The 19,887-nt window shown below is 38.8% G+C and overlaps 1 protein-coding gene across 5 annotated transcripts in view; it reads right to left on the reverse strand.

The window, feature by feature from the left end:
* The window catches only part of RAD54B (RAD54 homolog B), a 44,947-nt gene that overhangs the window by 8,552 nt on the left and 16,508 nt on the right, over positions 1-19,887 (reverse strand). For all 5 annotated transcript variants that reach the window (XM_072999129.2, XM_072999127.2, XM_072999128.2 and 2 more), the window contains exons 4-11: positions 11,964-12,155; positions 9,629-9,907; positions 8,511-8,673; positions 7,254-7,479; positions 6,712-6,919; positions 6,205-6,344; positions 5,374-5,664; positions 1,789-1,964 (exon numbers count right to left, since the gene is read on the reverse strand). In XM_072999129.2, the coding sequence (XP_072855230.2) occupies positions 1,789-1,964; positions 5,374-5,664; positions 6,205-6,344; positions 6,712-6,919; positions 7,254-7,479; positions 8,511-8,673; positions 9,629-9,907; positions 11,964-12,155 (1,675 nt within the window). The remainder of the gene's footprint in view (positions 1-1,788; positions 1,965-5,373; positions 5,665-6,204; positions 6,345-6,711; positions 6,920-7,253; positions 7,480-8,510; positions 8,674-9,628; positions 9,908-11,963; positions 12,156-19,887) is intronic.

Genomic DNA, 19,887 nt, shown 5'->3' on the forward strand with positions numbered 1-19,887 from the left:
ACCAACCTTTTAACAAACAGTACTATAGTAAAACAATAGGGAATGAAGGCCAGGGTGGTGCCTCAGCTAAATTAGTACAACCTAGTCCTCAGAACCAAATGAACTCTGAGGAAACGTTTACCAAATCTCCTCCGAATGGGAGAAGGAATTATAGGTGTTACAACTGCAACCAGCCTGGACATTTACAGTTCTAATGTACAAGAGATAAACTTAATACTGGGAAGAATAATAATCAAACCAAAAAAGTGTACTGTTTAAAACAAGTTGAATCCTCTGAGGGAAGCAGTAATCAGAGTCTTGTTTCCATGGCAACCACAGCTTCCATTGATCTTGAGGAGGACATTCCTGAAGCCACTATAGTACATTGTTATTATATCGAAAATGACAATACCCTTCTCAAAAACGCTGGTGAAGAGATATTAGTGGGAGGAAAGAAATACATTGCTATAAGGGACACAGGATCTCAAATTTCTATAGTACATTCTGATTTGATAGCCCAGGATGACATAATTCCAGGCAGAACTATGACCTTAAAAAGAATTGGGAAATAATCTGTAGTGCTGAAAGTGGAAGAGGTTCAGATAAACTATGAGAATTTGTCTGGAAAGTGGCAGGTGACACATTTCCCCTCCCAAACAAACATATTTAAGGGGGAAGGTATGTAGCATTCACCCTTATTATGAAGTAGTCATGCATATTCATGTTGCAGGCTAAGGTTGCTAAGAGGCGGAGCTGAGAGATATGTAATAAAGAGGTGGAGTCAGAGAGTCAGTCATTAAGTCAGAGTGAAGACAGAGAAGAGAGTGGAGAGATAGAGTGTGGTTGAGCTGTGATTAGAGTGAAGAGTGAATGAGAACTGATATAACAAACAGAAGGTTGAGATTGATAATAAATCTGTAGAAGTTGCCTATGATTAATAAACAAACAGCTGTAATCAATAAACACGTTTTATTTAAAAGACAGTGAAGTTTGGACCTTCATCTTTATCCTTCCATAATTAATGTTGATTTTGTGATCAACTGATGACAGCAGGTGAAAAGGAGTATTGGTTTGTCTTTGTGTGCTCTGTGTTTGGAGAGCCAGGCAAGGGGCACGAATGCCACACATTGTGACTGCAGAAAGGGGGTGGGCTTGAGAGGGAAGAAAATAAAAAATAAACATCTAGGTGGTGGGAAGTCCACGTTCAGTTTTGAAAAAATGGGTATTTGGGAGATGTTGAACACTGCAGCAATGGGTCCTTACAACTCAATTCCTGCTCCTGGAGGATTTTTGTGGGCAGGGGATTCTGACACGGCCAGTGTCACAAAAACTACTTTAAGGCAGCTGCACGCAGCCCTAATGATGCCTTCTCCCCATCCCTGTTTTCAACATAAAGAAATTACTACACTAAAGGGAAATACTTCTTCCTTTAAAAAACGTGCAGGACAGGCACAACCTGTCCGTTTCTACAACATTCCTGTAACGTAGGTAAAATTGGGAAAAAAAGGAATAGGTGGTTCAATCCAATGTCTTTTTAAGGAGAAAGGTGGGGTAAAACATTTTAAATAAATAAATAAATAAATAAATAAATAAATAAATAAATAAATAAATACTGTCATCTGCAAATTCCAGGAGTGAGGTGGGAATGAGGATTAGTGTGCCTTGTGTTACTCCTACAAATGTCAAGTGAGCGCCATTACTGGAGATTCTTGAACTGGCTTGATTATCTTGTGAGAGAAGAGTGATATTAAAAATTAGGCCATTTTAGTTGCACACAAAAGCAAAAGCTGGCCACACTTTTTTTCCTACCTTTCTGAAGGGCTGAGCTCATGAATTGCTGCCAGCAGCTGTATCAGCACCATCATCTTTCCCGAGTCACTCTCAGAAAAAGAGGTCAATGTGTAGTCCTGAGGAAATATGCCAAGTAAACTCTCATAGAGGTTCTGTTTTTCTCGTTCATCACACGTGGAATCACATTCTTTCTCCTATGAAAAACAGAATTATAATGTGTGGCTTCTATGGATGTCCCAAATGTGACAGCCCTGTGCCTTTGCTGAGAGCAATGCCATTAGGAGACCAGACTCCGTTACAAACCCGGACTCCAAACAGGGTCCCCCAAGGCAGAAGGGTCACAGCTGAGACAACTGACTGAAATTCATCCATCCTCTTCAAGGGTAACGGTTACATAAGCAGAAAAGAATGGATAGTTCCAATGGTGATGGGGGTAGCAGCTACTAGACAGTTAGCATTTGTTAGTACTGAACAGAAAGTAGCCATTGTGATTAATGAATGTTCCTTAACATGAAAACTCTATGGGGAGACAGTCCAAAATAATGAGAGAGAGTGATGGAAGATGAGACTCCTAGGTCAAAAAACACTCAGCTGGCTACTAGAGAAGAGCAAAGGACAACTATGAATAGCACTGCAACTAATGATGTAACTACTGTATTTTTCTGTGTATAAGACGATACTTTTATCTAAAATCTTTAGAGTAAAAATTGAGAGTCATCTGATACACAGAAGTAAGGAGGGGGGAGGGATAAAGTGCTTTGATCCCTGCTTTCCCCCTCCACTATCTTGCGAGGAAAGTGAAGGGGGAAAGCAGGAATCATCAAAGTGCTTTGATCCTTGCTTTCCTCCCTCCACTTTCTTGCAAAGAAAGTGATTTTCCCCTCCACTTTCCTCGCAAGTAAGTGGAGAAAAGCAGGAATCAAAGCGCTTTAATCCCTGCCTTCCCCCTCTACTTTCTTGCGAGAAAGAAATTTGGGTTTAGAAAAGTCGGGGGGTCTTATATATGGAAAAATACAGTACATTAAAGGTAAAAGGACCTCTAGTGGCTGATGCGCACAGAAGTAAAAAAAAAAAAAAAGAACACATACAACAGAATGAATCAAGGTGACCTGGAAACAATGAAGAAATTGAATGTCTAAATATTGCAATGCTTGTTGTCAATGAAGTAAAGTGGAGTAGAATGGGATATTTTCAGTCAGACAACTACAAAGTATTTTTCTCTGAGAATGATAATCCCAGAAGATATAGAGTGGCTCAGAAAGATGAACAAGTAGATCCTAGATCAATCATGCCTGAAATATCTCTGGAGGCAAAAATGATGAAACTGAAGTTGTTCTACCTTAAGCACATCATGACAAGACAATAAAGCTGGGAAAGATGGAAGGCAGCAGGGAAAGAGGTATGCCAGATATGAGGTAGATTAATTCCCTAAAGGAAGCCACAGCTGAGTTTGCAAGAGCTAAACAGAACTCTTGAGGACAGCACATTTTAGAATCTCTCATTTAACTTGACAACATGAAACAACACAAGAACAGTTACTTTTAACTACTGGCTGTTCCTCATTCCAACATTGTAGATGTGCAATAAGATCATTGTGAAACAACCAGGGTTCAAAAATCATTGCTGATCTATTCATGGTTGATACTGGCAGTGCAAAACAATGGATAGAGAGATTCCTAGATAATAAACACTGATACCTCTTTACATCTTTTTATTACACAGTTTGAAGGGCAGGAAAGGAGGAAGGTGGGTGGGAAGAAGAGGAACTCAATAATAAAAGCAGATGTCAGGTGAGAGAATAAAATCTGCAGGGAAGCAATCTGAAAAAGATTAAAATTTATTTTCACACTTCCCAAGGCTGACATTTTTTCTGAAGATTTCTAAGGTGCAGCTGCTTTCTGAAGTATGTAATTTCTTGGGAGATCTTAGCTGAACTACCAGCAGACACAGTAGACGTGTTACAGTTGCTAAAAAGCAGCCTGGAGGCAGAGAGAAAGGGTGGCCTGGAGGATCCTGTAAGAGCACCAGGAATATCTGAAAAATTAGTGGGGAAATTGATTGGCCTCCCCGTCCTCCAATTGCAGCAAAACGTATCAAGAATCCAAGCAGATGGATTAATATCCACTGTGGTGTCTCTGCTCTGCAGCAGCTGACAGTGTGGGAAGTATTTTTCCTAAAGTTGTTATAAGCAGAGCAACCGTTATGCAGTGATTCTCAACAATTGTGATGTGCATTGAACAAAAGGGAGCATATTAGCATTCCAGAAAGGCATGTCTAGTTTCAGAACCATCTTTAATACTATAGTAGAATAATTTTATTTGCCAGAAATTTTAACTTCTTTCCTTAGCATGCAACTTACTGTATTACATCTTCCTGTGATGCACAGTACTGTGCCTGTTATTCACTCCTATCTTTTATCTCTAAATTACAGTGTAGAGTTTGTTCTGTGTGGTCTTCTTATGCCCTTCCCAAAGGTTTCTCCACCAAATCTGATACTTCTCTGCTGCTAGAATGTTCACCCCAAATGTTGTCTGAACATAGTAGTATTCTTTATTTGCAGTAGCTATATGTCTTTGCAAGGCTGTCTGTATATATAAATGCTCAGAGCAACTTCATTTATTTTCAGTAATTTAAATTTCACATAAAACTATTGGGGGAGGCACATTTGAAGGAGAGCATGAGATTATGAGGTTTTAAAGGGAGACGTGTGTTTAAAATGATTGGGAAACTCTGCCTTTAGGGGGGATGTCAAAGGCAATCTTTCTTTTGGGGTTGCCCAAAGACAGCTACCTTTCAGGTGTGTCCTTTAGGTTAAAAGCAGGGTGGGGAGGGTAAAGAATTCACAGGTAAGAAAGAGAAAGCGTAGGATAAGGAGGGAAAGCCCACACGAGAACACAGAAGAAGGCTCTGCAAAGGAGAGATGTGGCTATCATCCAGTGTTCTCATGTGATTTCTGACCTGTCATTAAGAAAAACTGAAATCTATCATTCTGGAAACCCAGTACTGTACTTATTTTCTGCTTTACAGGTTCAGCCCTACTCTTGCTGGTTGGCTTAATGCTACTTTTCTATGTTTATGTGGAAATGGGGATATTAATAATGCACAACTGGATTATTTATATTTATGTATTTAAAATATTTACATCCTGCATTTCTCAATATATATTTTTAAAGACACTTATTTTAACTTGCTTAGGTTCATTAAAATAGTTAGGAGTACTTACTGGGTGTTTACTGGCTTTTGTTATTTCAGTTTTTAAATTGCTCTCTTTTCAATGAATTGCTTACTGCAGTGCTATTGACGCTTTCATACCAGACACTGTTTCTCAATTGTTGACCAAAACATCATTAATTATGGATTTGTTTATTTGTTTTTCCAAAATTATTATTGTGTAATGCTTTGAGAACAAGCCGGTTGTAGACAGGTAGCATATAAATTTTAAATCAAAGCAGAATTATATTGAATGTAAACTTAATTTTTATTATATTATTTATTATAATATTTTTCCTGCCTTTGTCCCTAAAAAGGACCCCAAATTGTCCAATTTGAGGTTTCCTTTACTTGTCTCAGTCTATGTATTTAAGCATAATGCAATATACAAACCTTTATTGCCTTGAAGAGAAGGCAAGGATGATTGCATAGTTTTTTTAAAGCACCAATGCATATTAAGTGTGAGCTATTTTCCAGACTGCCTTGTAGGCATGATCGAACAACCTGAGAGGTTAACAAAGTTCGGTAGAGGTTCAGCTGCAATGCTGCTGGACGGCAGAAAAGGATGCTTTCCTTTTTAGGAGGGAGAAACTTATTTATGATGTCTTGGGTCCTTCTGAGAATGAAGAGTCCAGTCAGGCGGGTCAGTTCTGCTGCCCTCTTCTCTCCTAGTTGTATTTCCTCCTAAGAGAATAGAAAGGATGTTCAAACTGATTCGCGCAAGTTGTTATGCTCTTGTTGCAATGCTCTATAGGTTCCTGTCTGTCTGCCTTTCACAGGTTTCTCTCGTCTTCCTTCTCCCTATATTTATTCTCTCCCTCCCTTGAATTTACAAATGCATCTTTGGATCCGCTCCTAAAACATAAGGAAGGTCTGGTAATAAATTTCACTCTCATAGGCCAATTGGATTATGATGCCTGTTTTATTTTTGGAATAAAGGGATCCTGTATAACAGCATCTTTGGATGGATAAGAAGGTTTGATCTGTAAAACCCAATATGATCTTATAAGACACACACAGTAGACTGTAATTTCAAGCTTCCCATGGCACTCAAATGCATGAACATATATAGCAGTGCAGGAGAAAAGTATTATTTAGCTGCATAACTTTGTTCTAAAGATTTGTTTCTTAATTGCTTCATTAACAGCCACCAGATACCTTTTAATTCTATTCCCCCCTCCGCCCAGGCACAACTCCCATTTTCAGATTTTAGTTATAACAGACCTTTGCTGCTGAAGGCTCTCTGGATCTGATAATAGGCTCCTCATACACTTTTTTGTATGCACACAAAGGACCAAGTATGCCGGGATTTACATACTCTATTAATGCATAAAATTCTTGCAGATCATTCTGTACTGGAGTACCTTGGGAAAGATAAGAGAATTCAGATATGTATTTGCACATCAAAAAGGACCCCTTTCCTGATGTAGATTAGATTTTATTCCTCACAGTGAAACTTTTACTGCCTTTATTAAGAGAGAGGAACGATATAAAATCAAATCAATGAACATAGGAATGTACTTGCTTCATAATCTAAAAGATGAACAGATTTTTTTCTTTTTTTATCATGGACATATTTTGAAGAGGTTCAGATCTCAGCATCTTATCTGGACACACACAAAGCCATTTATGTAGAATCTTGAGGGCCTTTTGGTTTGGGCCACATTTCTCAGATGTAACAAACCTTTATTTTAATCTCTTTGCTGGCCAATTGAATTTTCCCATACTTACCTGTAAGAATAATTCTCCTCTTGCAAGCTAGGTTCGCAAGGGCCATGGTTGTCTTAATGGAACTGTTTTTCAGACGATGCCCCTCATCACAGATTATGAGGCTGAACTCTATATTCTGAATTTGGTCCAAGGAACGGAGCAGCATCTCGTAACTCACGATCAGGACTGAATAAAGAGGTGAATTGATGAATTCTTCTACTCTGTGATCCTGCATATTGTACGGACAAATGTAATGTTTTCGGGTAAGACAAGATGGCACTATAAGCAAATTAATATGCATGCCTGCATGCACATTTATTTCTTTGTGCAATGTGTGATTTCTCAAGCCCACTGCCACAAGGTATGATGATGGCCACTAGCTTAAATGGTTTTAGAAAGGGAATGAACAGCAAAAAGAATAATTCTGCAGTTCCTCATCCTCATCTGCAAGCATTAAACAAGTGAGGATTTCAAATGCTAGTGCAATAGTAAAAACAGGAGTCCATTCACATTAACAAGGAAACATTTTAAATTGAAATGGATGAGAAGGGAGGATTTCTCACCTGATCAACTAAGAACACCTTGACTCTTTCAGTTCCTAACCATTTCTGAAACTCTTTCCCCCAATTCTTCACGAGACTCCCAGGAGTAACGATCAGTGCCTGTTTTATTATAGGCTTGCATCCATACGGCCCTTGACGCAGAAGAGTCCAAATGAGTGAAATGCACTGCAGGGTTTTTCCCAAACCCATCTCATCTGCAAGAATAGCTCCAAATCGACAATTCATTCTAAGGGAAAGAATTGCATTGTTTTGCATCTTAAAAGAAAGGTTAACCGAGGCATTATTTTCAATGGATTTTTGTTCGTAAACCGAAAATTACATTAACCGAGGTGTTCGTAAACCGAGGTACCACTGTAATTGGCTAACAGCCAGTTTCTGAGCACAATTCAAAGTGCTGGCTATGGCTTCCAAGCTGCTAGATGGCTTGAGTTGAGACTCTATGAACGATTGCATCTCCCAAGCCTGTGTCGAGTCTTAAGGTCATCAGGAGATGCCTTTTTTTGTAGTTTTACCACCCTCCCAGGCATATCTGGTGAGGGCATGAGAGATGGCTTCCTCCCAAGTTTATTGACTTCTCTTCTGCCAGAAGGCAAAATGCCCCCCTTCCTGTTGTCCTTCCGCTAGCTGGTGAAGACAGTTCTATTTAGGCAGGCAAATGACTGGCTGATGAAAAAGAGTTGTTTAATAGGGTGTATGTGTTTTACTCCTTTTCACTGGTTTTCAGAAGGGTTTCAAAACTGTGATTTCAATTATACTGTGCAATTTATTTAATAGTGTTTTAACATTATAATTCTTTGTGATTTTTGAATATGTGTGCATTTCTAAAAAATCTTATTGTGAGTTACTGTGGGTCCTAAATTGCAGGAAATTAAACAAGTGAGAAAGAAAGCAAAGAAACGTTAATCAAAATCTTTGCTTTGTCTTCACTGGCTTGTCATTTGTGATGACAGGGTGCTGTAGTCCAAGAACATCTGGATCACCACAGATTCTCCATCAGTGATTTACAAGCTCTTACCACTTTGTGGCATCATCCCATTGTGAGCAGCTAGCTTGATGCAGCTGGAACAGAGATGTGCATCATGTGACATGAATGTTTTGGATAAGTGCCGCTAAATGTTATTAATGGAATTTTCTGGGCAAATAACGTGCCCCATTTTTCTATGTCATGCTCGCAGCAATCTTAATATGTAGACCTCTTCTCAGCAACCACTGGAAATACCCACCACTCCAAACACTCTTCAGCAAAGATCCTCTTACCTCATTCCCATCACACATTCATAAAGAAATACAATTCCTTCTCGCTGGTGTGGACGAAGATGGTTTACAAGATAAGGATCCACGACAACATCGACAACAGGCAAGCCTGCCTTGTTGAACATCTGTTGATGATTCAGGGTTGGCCGTGGCAGAACTAGGCTATCTTAAATTTCAAACACAGGGCATCATAAATGCAAAATTATTATTTACCAAGTTTAAAAAACCTACCATTTCTCAGTTTGCTAAATTCAAACAAAGATTTAAAAGGGATCTTAGACCTGCCCTTTAAGCCAGTATCAATTCTCTCCTAAAATAAAAATAGTTCGCCATGAGCGGGTTTTTCTTGGAGAAGCAACTGGCCTCAGTACAGGCACATTAGCTAATGAATGCTGCAGACTGGACAGCAACATCTCCAGTGAATCAGACAAAGGCACTACTTAGTTACAAACTATTTAGTTTATTTCTTACTCAGGTTGTTATCTAATATGAGCAGTATGCTTTCTCAACTCCTGCACACTTCTCACAGACATTTATTTATTTATTTATTTATTTATTTATTTATTTATTTGATTTTTACCCCGCCCCTCTAGACCATGTCTACTTGATGCCTTGTTCTGTTCCATTGTGATTTGCCTCATATATACTGACGAGGTCAGGGAGACAACCAAAGAAGATACAGATCTCTGCGACTAGTTCAACTATTTCTCCTCCACTTCCTGGTGAAGAAGTCATCATGGCTATGCTGACTTTGGAGGCAGTGGCTCTAAATGACGAGATTGCCCGGTGCCATGTCCCATTTTTTAGCTTGCAAGTTCTTCTCTTTCCTGTACTACTTTTCCTATTTATTTTATCTTGAATGATTGGCTACAATAATCTGTACTTTTTTTTTCTCACTATGTGACTAAATTATTCTACCTTTTTACATTTATGTGTTCTTTTAATTTCTTGGTCTTCATTCATTTCTGTTATTACTTCTTTGCTGCTCACCTTCTCAACCCAGAAGTCTGCCTTAAAAGTCCATGATTCCTTGACACACAACTGAGAATGCATAGCACTGAAGGACAGGGTACTATAAAGGTAAAGACAGATGAGAACAAGTGAATTTTTAAAATCCTTACTTGATGCATATGGATCATGTCGTGGTTTACAGTTCTGGGAGTTGTGAGGCAAATTTCCTTTTGAACTGGTTTTGCAGACATTTTTCACAGGATTACTGAATGGCTTCACAGCTGCTTCTGAGATAACGTTCTCTGCAGCTGCTACACCAGATTGAAAACACCTGCCGCTTATGAAGTCCTCTTCTGGAATTACACCCATTACTTCTATTTCTTTGCTTCCAATCATCAGAGTTTGACCTTCATCAAGACCTTCCAAATCTTTGGCTTTGTATCCAGCGCCTAAGAGATATCATAAACATTAGGCCTAAATGAAAATAAAATAAATATAAAAACCAGCAACAAGTTCGTCAACGAAAACGTTGGCAGTCAAAAAACAGGGGGCCACATTCTCTCTAAATACAAACTGATGGAGGAAAAGTCTATCGCAGGCTACAAGCCATGATGGGTGTCATGAGTGCATCCGAAGACCTGGAACCAGAAGGGTTAACTGAGGCTGAAGAGAATGCTGAGAGATCAGAAACACCTGAACCGCCTCCAGATTCTTCCACAGCAGACAAGCTTCGGGCAAGACTCAGGACAAGGAGATCAGAGGATCGCTCGAAGGCTGTCCACAGAAACCTACGATCAACTAGTCCTGAGTATTAACAAGATAGAAAGCTTTCCAGCAGCTCAAGTAGACATGGTCTAGAGGGGCGGGGTAAAAATCAAATAAATAAATAAATAAATAAATAAATAAATAAATAAATGTCTGTGAGAAGTGTGCAGGAGTTGAGAAAGCATACTGCTCATATTAGATAACAACCTGAGTAAGAAATAAACTAAATAGTTTGTAACTAAGTAGTGCCTTTGTCTGATTCAGTAAAGCCAGAAATTCTGTGGAAACAAAGAGTCAAAATCCTGGCTTGCATCCACGCTTCTTGAACCGTGTTCCTGACTCTAAACTCTGGACTCTGCCCCTGGACTATGTTGTGTATCGGACTCTGGACTTTGACACTGGACTTCATTCTGTGAGTTGATTTATGGACATTGGCTTTGCATTCTTAGTATCCTTGACCCTGGACTGGTTTACCGGACTTCGGCTGTTGTAACCCCCAGGAACGTGACAATGGGGATATATAATCTCCAGGTTTAAAAAGGAAGGTACTTCAAATGCCTGATGCAGGGGAGGGGAATCAGGAGACAAGTACATATATAGTTGTCTCGTGTGCTCCCAGAGGCATCTGGTGGGGCCACTGTGAGATACAGGAACCTAGACTCGATGGGCCCTTGGCCTGATCCAGCGGGGCTCGTCTTATATTCTTATGATGGCTGTACTTAGTCAAGAGGGTGCAGCTCAGTGGAAAACTACATGTTTGACGTGCACAAGGTTCCAAGTCCAGCCCATCTCCAAGCAGGGCTTCCTGAAACCTTGAGGAACCAGTGTTGATAATACTGGGCTTAAGGGATTCATGGTTTGAAAAAGCCACCTGTGCTCCTATAATGTTTACATAAATCTGTATTTTTCCATACTTTTAAAGTCTAAGAGTTGCCACAAATCTTCAAAGGCCCAAAGACTCTCACCTCTTAACTCCTCAGTATATAGGAACAAGAGTTGATAAAATAATCACAAAATATCAACCCTGCACTCCAGAGATATTTAATATCAACTCAGAATGGATAACCCGTATTGAGTTGAGCTTGGGCAGGAAGATATACTGCAGGCAAGGATCTCTTATGCAGTCCAGCCTTTCCCAATGTGCACCACTCCCAATCTGTTTTACAACATCCTTTATTCCTAACTATCACGGCCATGTTGGCTGAGAATGCTGTATATTGTAGTCCAACATAAATGGACAGCACCAAAACCGATGAAAGCTGCTGTGGGATACATAGGATGGATGTAGGAAGTTCTCCCAGTCCAGGTTTCAAAGAAACCGGTCATCTAGTGTTCCTCGAGTAGATAAGAAACAATTACTTTAACAAACATTTGCAAAACTTAGCCAGTAATTTCAGCAGGAACATTTCTGAGAATTTATCATACTCAACATATTTCAGTGAGATAATTTCTACTTGGTTCTATACAGCTCAAAAGACACTGCCTGGGAACTTGATGAAGAAGTTAATGGGAACAACTGAAGTATATCAATACGTTTGTTAATCTTTAAGGTGCCACAAAACTCCTACTTGCTACAACTGGATTAACCTGGCTACCTCTCCTGGAACGTTTATTGCAAATTATCGTTGTGCTCATTTTACAAACATGCAGCCACAAGTTGTACTTTTACTGTATTCAAATAGTCATTCTAGATCAAGGCCTATATTGTATCTATCACATTTACATTCTAATTGGCATTACCTCGTCCAATGTCTTTGCCTTCCATATCTTTCAATGTGACCGATTTCCCTTTGACAATAAGAACAGCATCACCTTCCCACTTCTTGTGTTTTTTCTTTGAGGCCTTGCACCACACCACACTGAAGTACTGGGGATGACAGCTTGGCTCCTTGTGATGGCCTGGTGTTTCTACTCTCATCCCGTTTGCTGGAGCTGTAAGGATGAATACAGGCTTGAAAGAGGAAAGGAGAGACACCAACTGCATGGTGAGCCCAAGGTTACAAAAGAAATGATAGCTGTACTCACCAGAAAAACTAATGTTAATGGAGCTAGCATGTCCTCTTCCCACTCAGCCTAGAAAAGCTCCCTTTTTGGGACTTTAATTCCTTAGCTGTGCTGGCTATGAGATTTTGGTGAGTTACAGTCCAAAAAAAGGAATCTCTTTTCTGCTTATCAGGAGTTGTCTACATGGGTTCTTTTGAAGCGAGGCTGGTTTGGGCAACATAGGGTCACTTGGGATTGCGTAGATGCCCGATATGCCATTTAGTGCAATTCTTGCATCCAAATAGCATACTGGACCTCAAGCAACCCTATTTGGTCCAGTTTATTCCACTAGAAATTTTCCATATCATGAAGTGGCTAAAGAATACAGCCAATTCAAGATATTGGCAAATTAAAAATTTCCTCTACTCCGTGGAGAGGCAGAGGACATGATTTTTTTAGACTGTATTAGTGCAGCACTGGTGCACTCCATTACTTATAAAAAATAAAATATTTCCTTCTTGAATTGGAAGGAGACAGGAGGGAACAATGAAAGGGATTTTTTTTCTTTTCTCTTGATTTGTCTTAAAGGTTGAGTTGAGAACCTGCCCACAGCCAAATCCACACAAATATTAATGGTGCCCTGCCTTGGAAGGAGAGTTATGCTTATAGTTTATAATAAATAATAAATTATAGTTGTAGTATTTATCTAGTTGCTTGATGTGACCTTTTTCAACCGTCCCAAAACTATTGAAACCTTGCCTTTGTTTGATGCATCTTATAATAGCAGATTCCCAAGTAAGCTGTAGTACGAGAATTAACACAATGAACACTTTAATTAATTAACACAATCTTAGCACACTATGACCAGTCTACTTTAAATCAACCTCTTGGCTTGCTTGGTTTCATTTCTGGTAGACGGGAGCATTCACTGACTGTCTTGCATAATGTTAATTCAAGACAAGCAGGATTTTTTCACCCTTTAATTTTCCTTTTTTTTTTCCCCCTGAACAGCAAGCTTCAGTAAAACACAATCATATTTTCTTCAGAAGATCTGAAATACAGTTTATTCCAGTATTCCTTATTTACATAATTTTAGCATGTTTACCTGTTTAAAATGTTCGGAAGAAATCATAAAGATTATTCATATTTTTTAGCATTTTCATATGCTGTGCAGAAGTGATTACTTATAGACAAGCCAAAGACATTCTTGGAATAGAGAGACGTAATCCTTCCAAACCACATTACATAAGTCCAATTTACATAAGTGCAATTCATTCAATAATTCAAGTAGGAAAATAAAAAGAGAGACTAAAACTAAAAGGGATTGTGCAGCAAGTTAAAAGCCAGTTTTTAAGAACCATGTAATCAAAATTCCAATTACATACACATTAAAATGTTACTTGATTTTAAAATATGAAGCCCAATTCATCACTTTGCACTGCAGTAGCTAGAAAATATCTCAGCTATGCCATGCTACTTGGGTTAAGTATTCTGTCTTAACAACAAAATAGCTGAATAGTCCAAAGGGGAAGTCTGTGGGACATTAGATTATATGTAGATTTTCCTTTTCCCTATGTGTGCTGTCACTGAAAGAGATGGTTCAAGCAGCACAATATATTAAGAGATGAAAGTCTCTGCCTGTACTGTTGCAGGATCTATGACTTCAGGCCAATCTTCTGATCAGCTGAAGCCCTTACACAACAAAGACAAGCAGACAGTAAATATGAGTCTTTGATTGCTTTGCTCTATATCTGTAAGGACTCCTGACTCCCAACTATTCAGCAGCAGCAACAGCAATGCAACAATCATTCTTAAAACTGCACTACAAAAATGAAAATAACTTGGGCTGAATGAAACTAGATTCAGTCTTGGTATGAAAACAAATCTTGGGGCTCGGGTTACTGTGCAATTGTAATGTCTTCTATATCAGGACATTGTTGATAACTCTTGGTAGATCTGACTAGTGCAGATATACAAAATTGTCTGGAATTAAAATAAAAATACTAGACTTTAATACTGTCAATGCCTTCCAGCCAAGTGGCCAGCTCTGATTCTGCTTGCCCAACATCCTTTCTAGGTTTTGATTATGGTCCTCTCTGGCCATATGCAGCAACCAAGGTTTTCATAATAATTATTAAGAATTCACATTTCCTCCCCAGACCAGGTTGTCCTGCAAGTGTTATAGGCCATCTCCTATTGGCCATAAATTATCTATCCGTGACATCCAGCACACCAGTAATAACTAAGGACATGAAGTGTGTTTCTTAATCCCCCAGCTCCCCTGTCCATGAACATACTGTAATGCAATAACAGAATGCCTCCAGGTTTTTTGTTTCTGTCATGGTGAGTCTCAGGTTCTTCATTAAAAGGTTAAGAGTGAAAGGCTAAGAACAATTCAATCTCATTGTAGTCTCTGCTCAATCCAGTACTGCAGAGTTTGAAAGAAACAGCAATACTAGTTAAAAACCAAAGCTAGTCAACATAAAAGACAAAGGAGCTCCTCAGAAAATCCAGAGAAAATGAAGCTCTTTAGAAAATTGTAGAGAAGAATATAAAATTCAAGGCAGTCAAACTGAGATCAGATCCAGGTAGCAATATGATGGCCACCATCTGAAAGGCTTGGGTTTCTATTCCAAAGCCTTGGTGGCTTACCAGAAAAGCATTGCTAAACAGTCCCAAAAGCCAATGTTAGCTCATGTGTTACAACGAAAGACTAGAAAGATGGTCTTCACAACAACATCAGCACAAATACAACAGATGTATCGATAATCTTACAATTATATATTTAGGGGCCTCCAGGCTAATTCATACTGAACTAAAAGTTGATGAAAACAGGTCTTGTCACTGTCTCCACTTGTAAAATGAATTAGGAACATGATTTCCTTTCTACAGTAAGGGTCTCTTGCTACCCTCCTTTTGCTTGCTGTTATTAAAATGAACTGGGACTGCAGGTTCACTAGGATTAAAGGTTAAAGTGATCCCATTGTGCCTCAAACTAGCAGGATGTAGAGTACTGATACCCAGTAATGTAATGGATCGTGACAGGATTAGGAGGCCTGGGTTTGAATCCCTGAGCAGTGGCAGTGTGGAAGTGGCAGTGTGGAAGTGATAAAAACCACTCCTTAAATCTCTCACTTACCTTGGAAAGGTCTATTGGGGTTGCTATAAATTGGTTCCAACTTGATGGGGCATAATATAACAACAGTACTGAACTCAATACCTTGTTTCCCCAAAAATAAGACCTAAACTGAAAATAAGCCCTAGTATGGTTTTTCAGGATGCTTGTAATATAAGCGCTACCCCAAAAATAAGCCCCAGTTAAGTGAAACCCCACCCTCCACCATTGTGCAGCAACCAGAAGAAGATGACATGACTGTATCTGAATAAATGTAGATTGTTGTACATGAAAAAAGCATCTCCTGAAAATAACCCCTAAGGTGTTTTTTGGAGCAAAAATTAATATAAGACCTTGTCTTATTTTCAGGGAAACACAGTATTTAGTTCACCCTTCATCTTAGAACTTATTTGTCAGTTCTCATAGACACCTTTATTTTAAAATTAAAAAATGTTATATTCACAATCATTTAGCATGAAAACAGTGATATTTTAAAAATATTTTAGTTTTCTTGAATCCCAATTAAATAAAATGTGGTCGAAGAAGAAATTTTTCGCACTCTTCACTACATTAGGCCTTTTAATAAATTCATTCCAATCTGAAATAATTTTGTGAGTAAGGTAGAACTAAGGGGAAAGAACAAAGCCTAAATAAAGCTACAGATGGTCTGATGCCTATATATCTCAAACAGAAGAACTTGAAAATGTATGTGTTTTTTTTTAAATTTACAAGTCCCAGAATCCTCTAACCAATATGGCCTCTGAATATGTTGGCTGGGGCATTCTAAATTTGATAGTCCAGGCAGGTCATTTCTCTGAAATCTGTCTGAGACTATGGGTTCTGCCCATAGTATGGAATTTGGTGCAATCTGACTGGTGCTTATTTTCAGTGCAATCTATTTTAACTCTTGACATCCATCCATGAAGGCAGAACAAAAAGCTAGTTTGCATCTCAATGAACTGTCCCCAAAAGATTGCACCCCCTAGTCCTGTACCAGAAAAATATGGGCCAGCTTTCAAAGAGGAAGGATGGATCATTTTAAGTAGAAACACAAGCAGACAAGGATTTTTTTTCCATGCCACACAGTGCTATCAGGAAACCATATACCATAACTATAGAGCCTATATAGGCTCTATCATTTCCCATATATTTCCCTTTCTATCGAGAACTATTTAGGGCACTGTTGTGTGAGGTCACAGTGGACTGAGAAAGGAACAGGGCATTTTGAACAGAGGTAACAAGGCTATGAAACAGCCTTCCAGAGCAATTTAGGCAAAGCATCTAGCTTTCAGAAGTGGCTTTAACTTCCTTAGAAAACCTTTGGCTGGATAATGTTGAGAATTGATAGGTAGTGTTAATTCTGCTACTTTTTTCTGTAGTTTTATCTGAGAAGAGCTGTTTGCTTTTTATTATTATTTTTGCTTCAACTGACGTTTATGTAAAGTCAGATTTTAAAATGCTACACAGATGGTATACATTTCTGTAGCTGGACATTAATGTAGGAGAAGCGAAGCACAAATATTTTTTAAAAATGAACATTTGAGCTTTGAAGGGTTTTGGTTTGGAATTTCTAGGAGAATCAAGCTACATGTTTTCTTACAAGCCTCATTTATGCTGTTGATGAATGCCATCGTGCGTGTTTTGAAATATTTAAATCATTGGCCTGTCACAAAACAGGAAAAACTAAATTCTCCTAAACTGTTTAAAAGCTTTACAAAAGCCAATTTCTTTCAAGGAAAGATTTCAAAAAAGAAAACAGGAATGCAGGTGGGGGTGGTGGGAAATAATTGAAGCAATACTCCCTAAGTGAAGGTAAGAGGGATAAAGGATGAAAGGACTAAACCAAACAGGATTACCTGGAAGTAATCTTTCCTTGGCTCTTATTTTACATGACAAGGGCCTTTGCACATATCAGACATAACAGAAGTATTACCTAGGAAGAGGGCCTCTGTGAACAGAAGTCAAATTCAACAGACTAGGAGCAGAAAACCAGTCCAGCCGGAAGTACAAGACAAGTACAAGCTAGCAGCTTTACAAACAGATCGTTCAGCATTTCATATCTAAAAGATAGCAACTTTCAACAGCTTAGTGGCATTGCAACACCACTCTATTTAGTATGAACACCTCTTTTACACTGCTTGCAACACTCTTTTTCTACAAAAGTGAGAGGGAAATCTACAGCTCTTCTCACATCCATTCAATACATTGGTAAAGTTAAAACAAGCAGGGAGCTAAGAGAGAGTGGATTGGCCATAGGCTACCCATATACAGAATCTGAACCTGATCTCATTGATCCTAGCCCAGTAATTTATCAATATCATCCCACCTTTACTACTGTTGTTGTTGTTTAGCCTTTAAGTCATGTCCGATTCTTCGTGACCCCATGGACCAGATCACGCCAAGCTCTCCTGTCTTCCACTGCCTCCCAGAGTTTGGTCAAATTCATGTTGGTACCTTCGATGACACTGTCCAACCATCTCATCCTCTGTCATCCCCTTCTCCTCTTGCCCTCACACTTTCCCAACATCAAGGTCTTTTCCAAGGAGTCTTCTCTTCTCATGAGATGGCCAAATTATTGGAGCCTCAGCTTCAGGATCTGTGCGTCCAGTGAGCATTCAAGGTTGATTTCCTTCAAAATAGATACGTTTGATCTCTCTGCAGTCCAGCGGACACTCAAGAGTCTCCTCCAGCACCACAATTCACAAGCATCAATCCTTCAGGGGTCAGTCTTCTTTATGGTCCAGCTCTCCATACATCACTACTGGAAAAACTATAGCTTTGACTATGTGGACCTTTGTCGGCAAGGTGATGTCTCTGCTTTTTAAGATGCTGTCTAAGTTTGTCATCGCTTTCCTCCCAAGAAGCAGGCGTCTTTTAATTTCATGGCTGCTGTCACCATCTGCAGTGATCATGGAGCCCAAAAAAGTAAAATCTGTCACCACCTCCGTATCTTCTCTTTCTATTTGCCAGGAGTTGATGGGACCAGTGGCCATGATCTTACTTTTTTTGATGTTGAGGTTCAGAACATTTTTTGCACTCTCCTCTTTTACCCTCATGAAGAGGTTCTTTAATTCCTCCTCACTTTCTGCCATCAGAGTGATATAATCTGCATATCTGTGCTATAACTCTAAATAAAAAGAGTTGAAAGATGACCTTCATAGCTGCAACTCGAAAAGATAGGAAAGTTGCAGAAAAAAGTACAGAAAGGTTAAACAAACATGCAATATGTGTGGCTCTTTATCTTAGAAAAAAGGAAAGTACAAAAGGGGCATGATATACTGTACAGTACATGTACTGTATAAAACTATGCACAGAGAGGAAACATTGGACAGGGAAGAAACTGAGTAGAGAGAGAGAGATTTAAGACAGAAAATGGTACTTTTCACACAGCAAAATGCATTAATTTGCAATGTCCGGATGCATTGGTAGCCACCACAGAACATGACTTTAAAAGGGGGTGTGTGTGATTAAGCTAATTCATGTAGAATGAGTTTAACAATAACTTGTTATCATGCTGGCTATACATTATCTCTCAAAACAATGAATGGCAAATCAAAGACTAAGAAATTTTATTTGCCATAAGCTTTTATATTATGCATTTTATACAGTGGACTACAATCAACAAGCATGTATGCCAAAGAAAACTTATTCGTCTTTAATGTGCCGTAAGATTCTTCATCACTTTTTTGCTGCAACAGGCTAACATGGCTATCTTTCATGAAATAAGATTTCTGACATGAGAGGCTGTATGGCTCAGTATATCAGCTGCTTCAGAATATGTGAGAATGCACTTTTGCTCTTAAATACGTACGCAGGTCTATATTCAGAACTGAAATGTGTATGAATACATGCAGACAAACTATGAATCATTCATTCCTACAAATATGTAAAGAGACGTCTGGCAGATCAGTATCCAACATGTTTGCAGACAGTCAACAACTACGTGTCCACACCAGATGACCAACTATGGTCAGTCATAACAAGATGGTGATATTCTTCATGGGTACAATGTGCCTCTCTGAGTTCCATGTATAGCACTTATCAAATAACAAATATCTCCACTGAATGTATTTAAACTTTCTAAAAACAATTTTATGGTAATGACCATCACAATTCCTTCTAGCTGGGCACATCACAAGGTAATTATGCAAAAATAGCTGTGCATTAAAATGATAGAATACACAGAAGCATCCCAGCGCTGACTTCAGCCTTTTTTTTTTAACAGACTAAAAGGAAAGCTTTGTTCCAAAGCTATGGAATTCTCTCCCCCTTCATACAGAATAAGAGTTGAACAAATTTAGATGAGGTTTGAAAACCTGCCTTTTCAACTTGGAGCCACAGGTGTTAAGTGTATGGAAAGGAGACCAACTAGTGTATCTTAACTTGAACCATCTAATTGGTTTGTTGGTATTGTAATTAGTTTAACTCATCTTGGATGGCTGCCGATTCCAAGGAATTTTATGTTGATATACATACACATAGATACATATTTTAAATTAATGTTGTGTTTGCATGTTTTGTATATTTTTGTGATTTTAATTAAATGTGCTGTGGTGTAGAGTTCAG

The sequence above is a fragment of the Pogona vitticeps genome, chromosome 4 (genome assembly GCF_051106095.1).
Source record: "Pogona vitticeps strain Pit_001003342236 chromosome 4, PviZW2.1, whole genome shotgun sequence".
In the NCBI taxonomy this organism is placed as follows: Eukaryota; Metazoa; Chordata; class Lepidosauria; order Squamata; family Agamidae; genus Pogona; species Pogona vitticeps.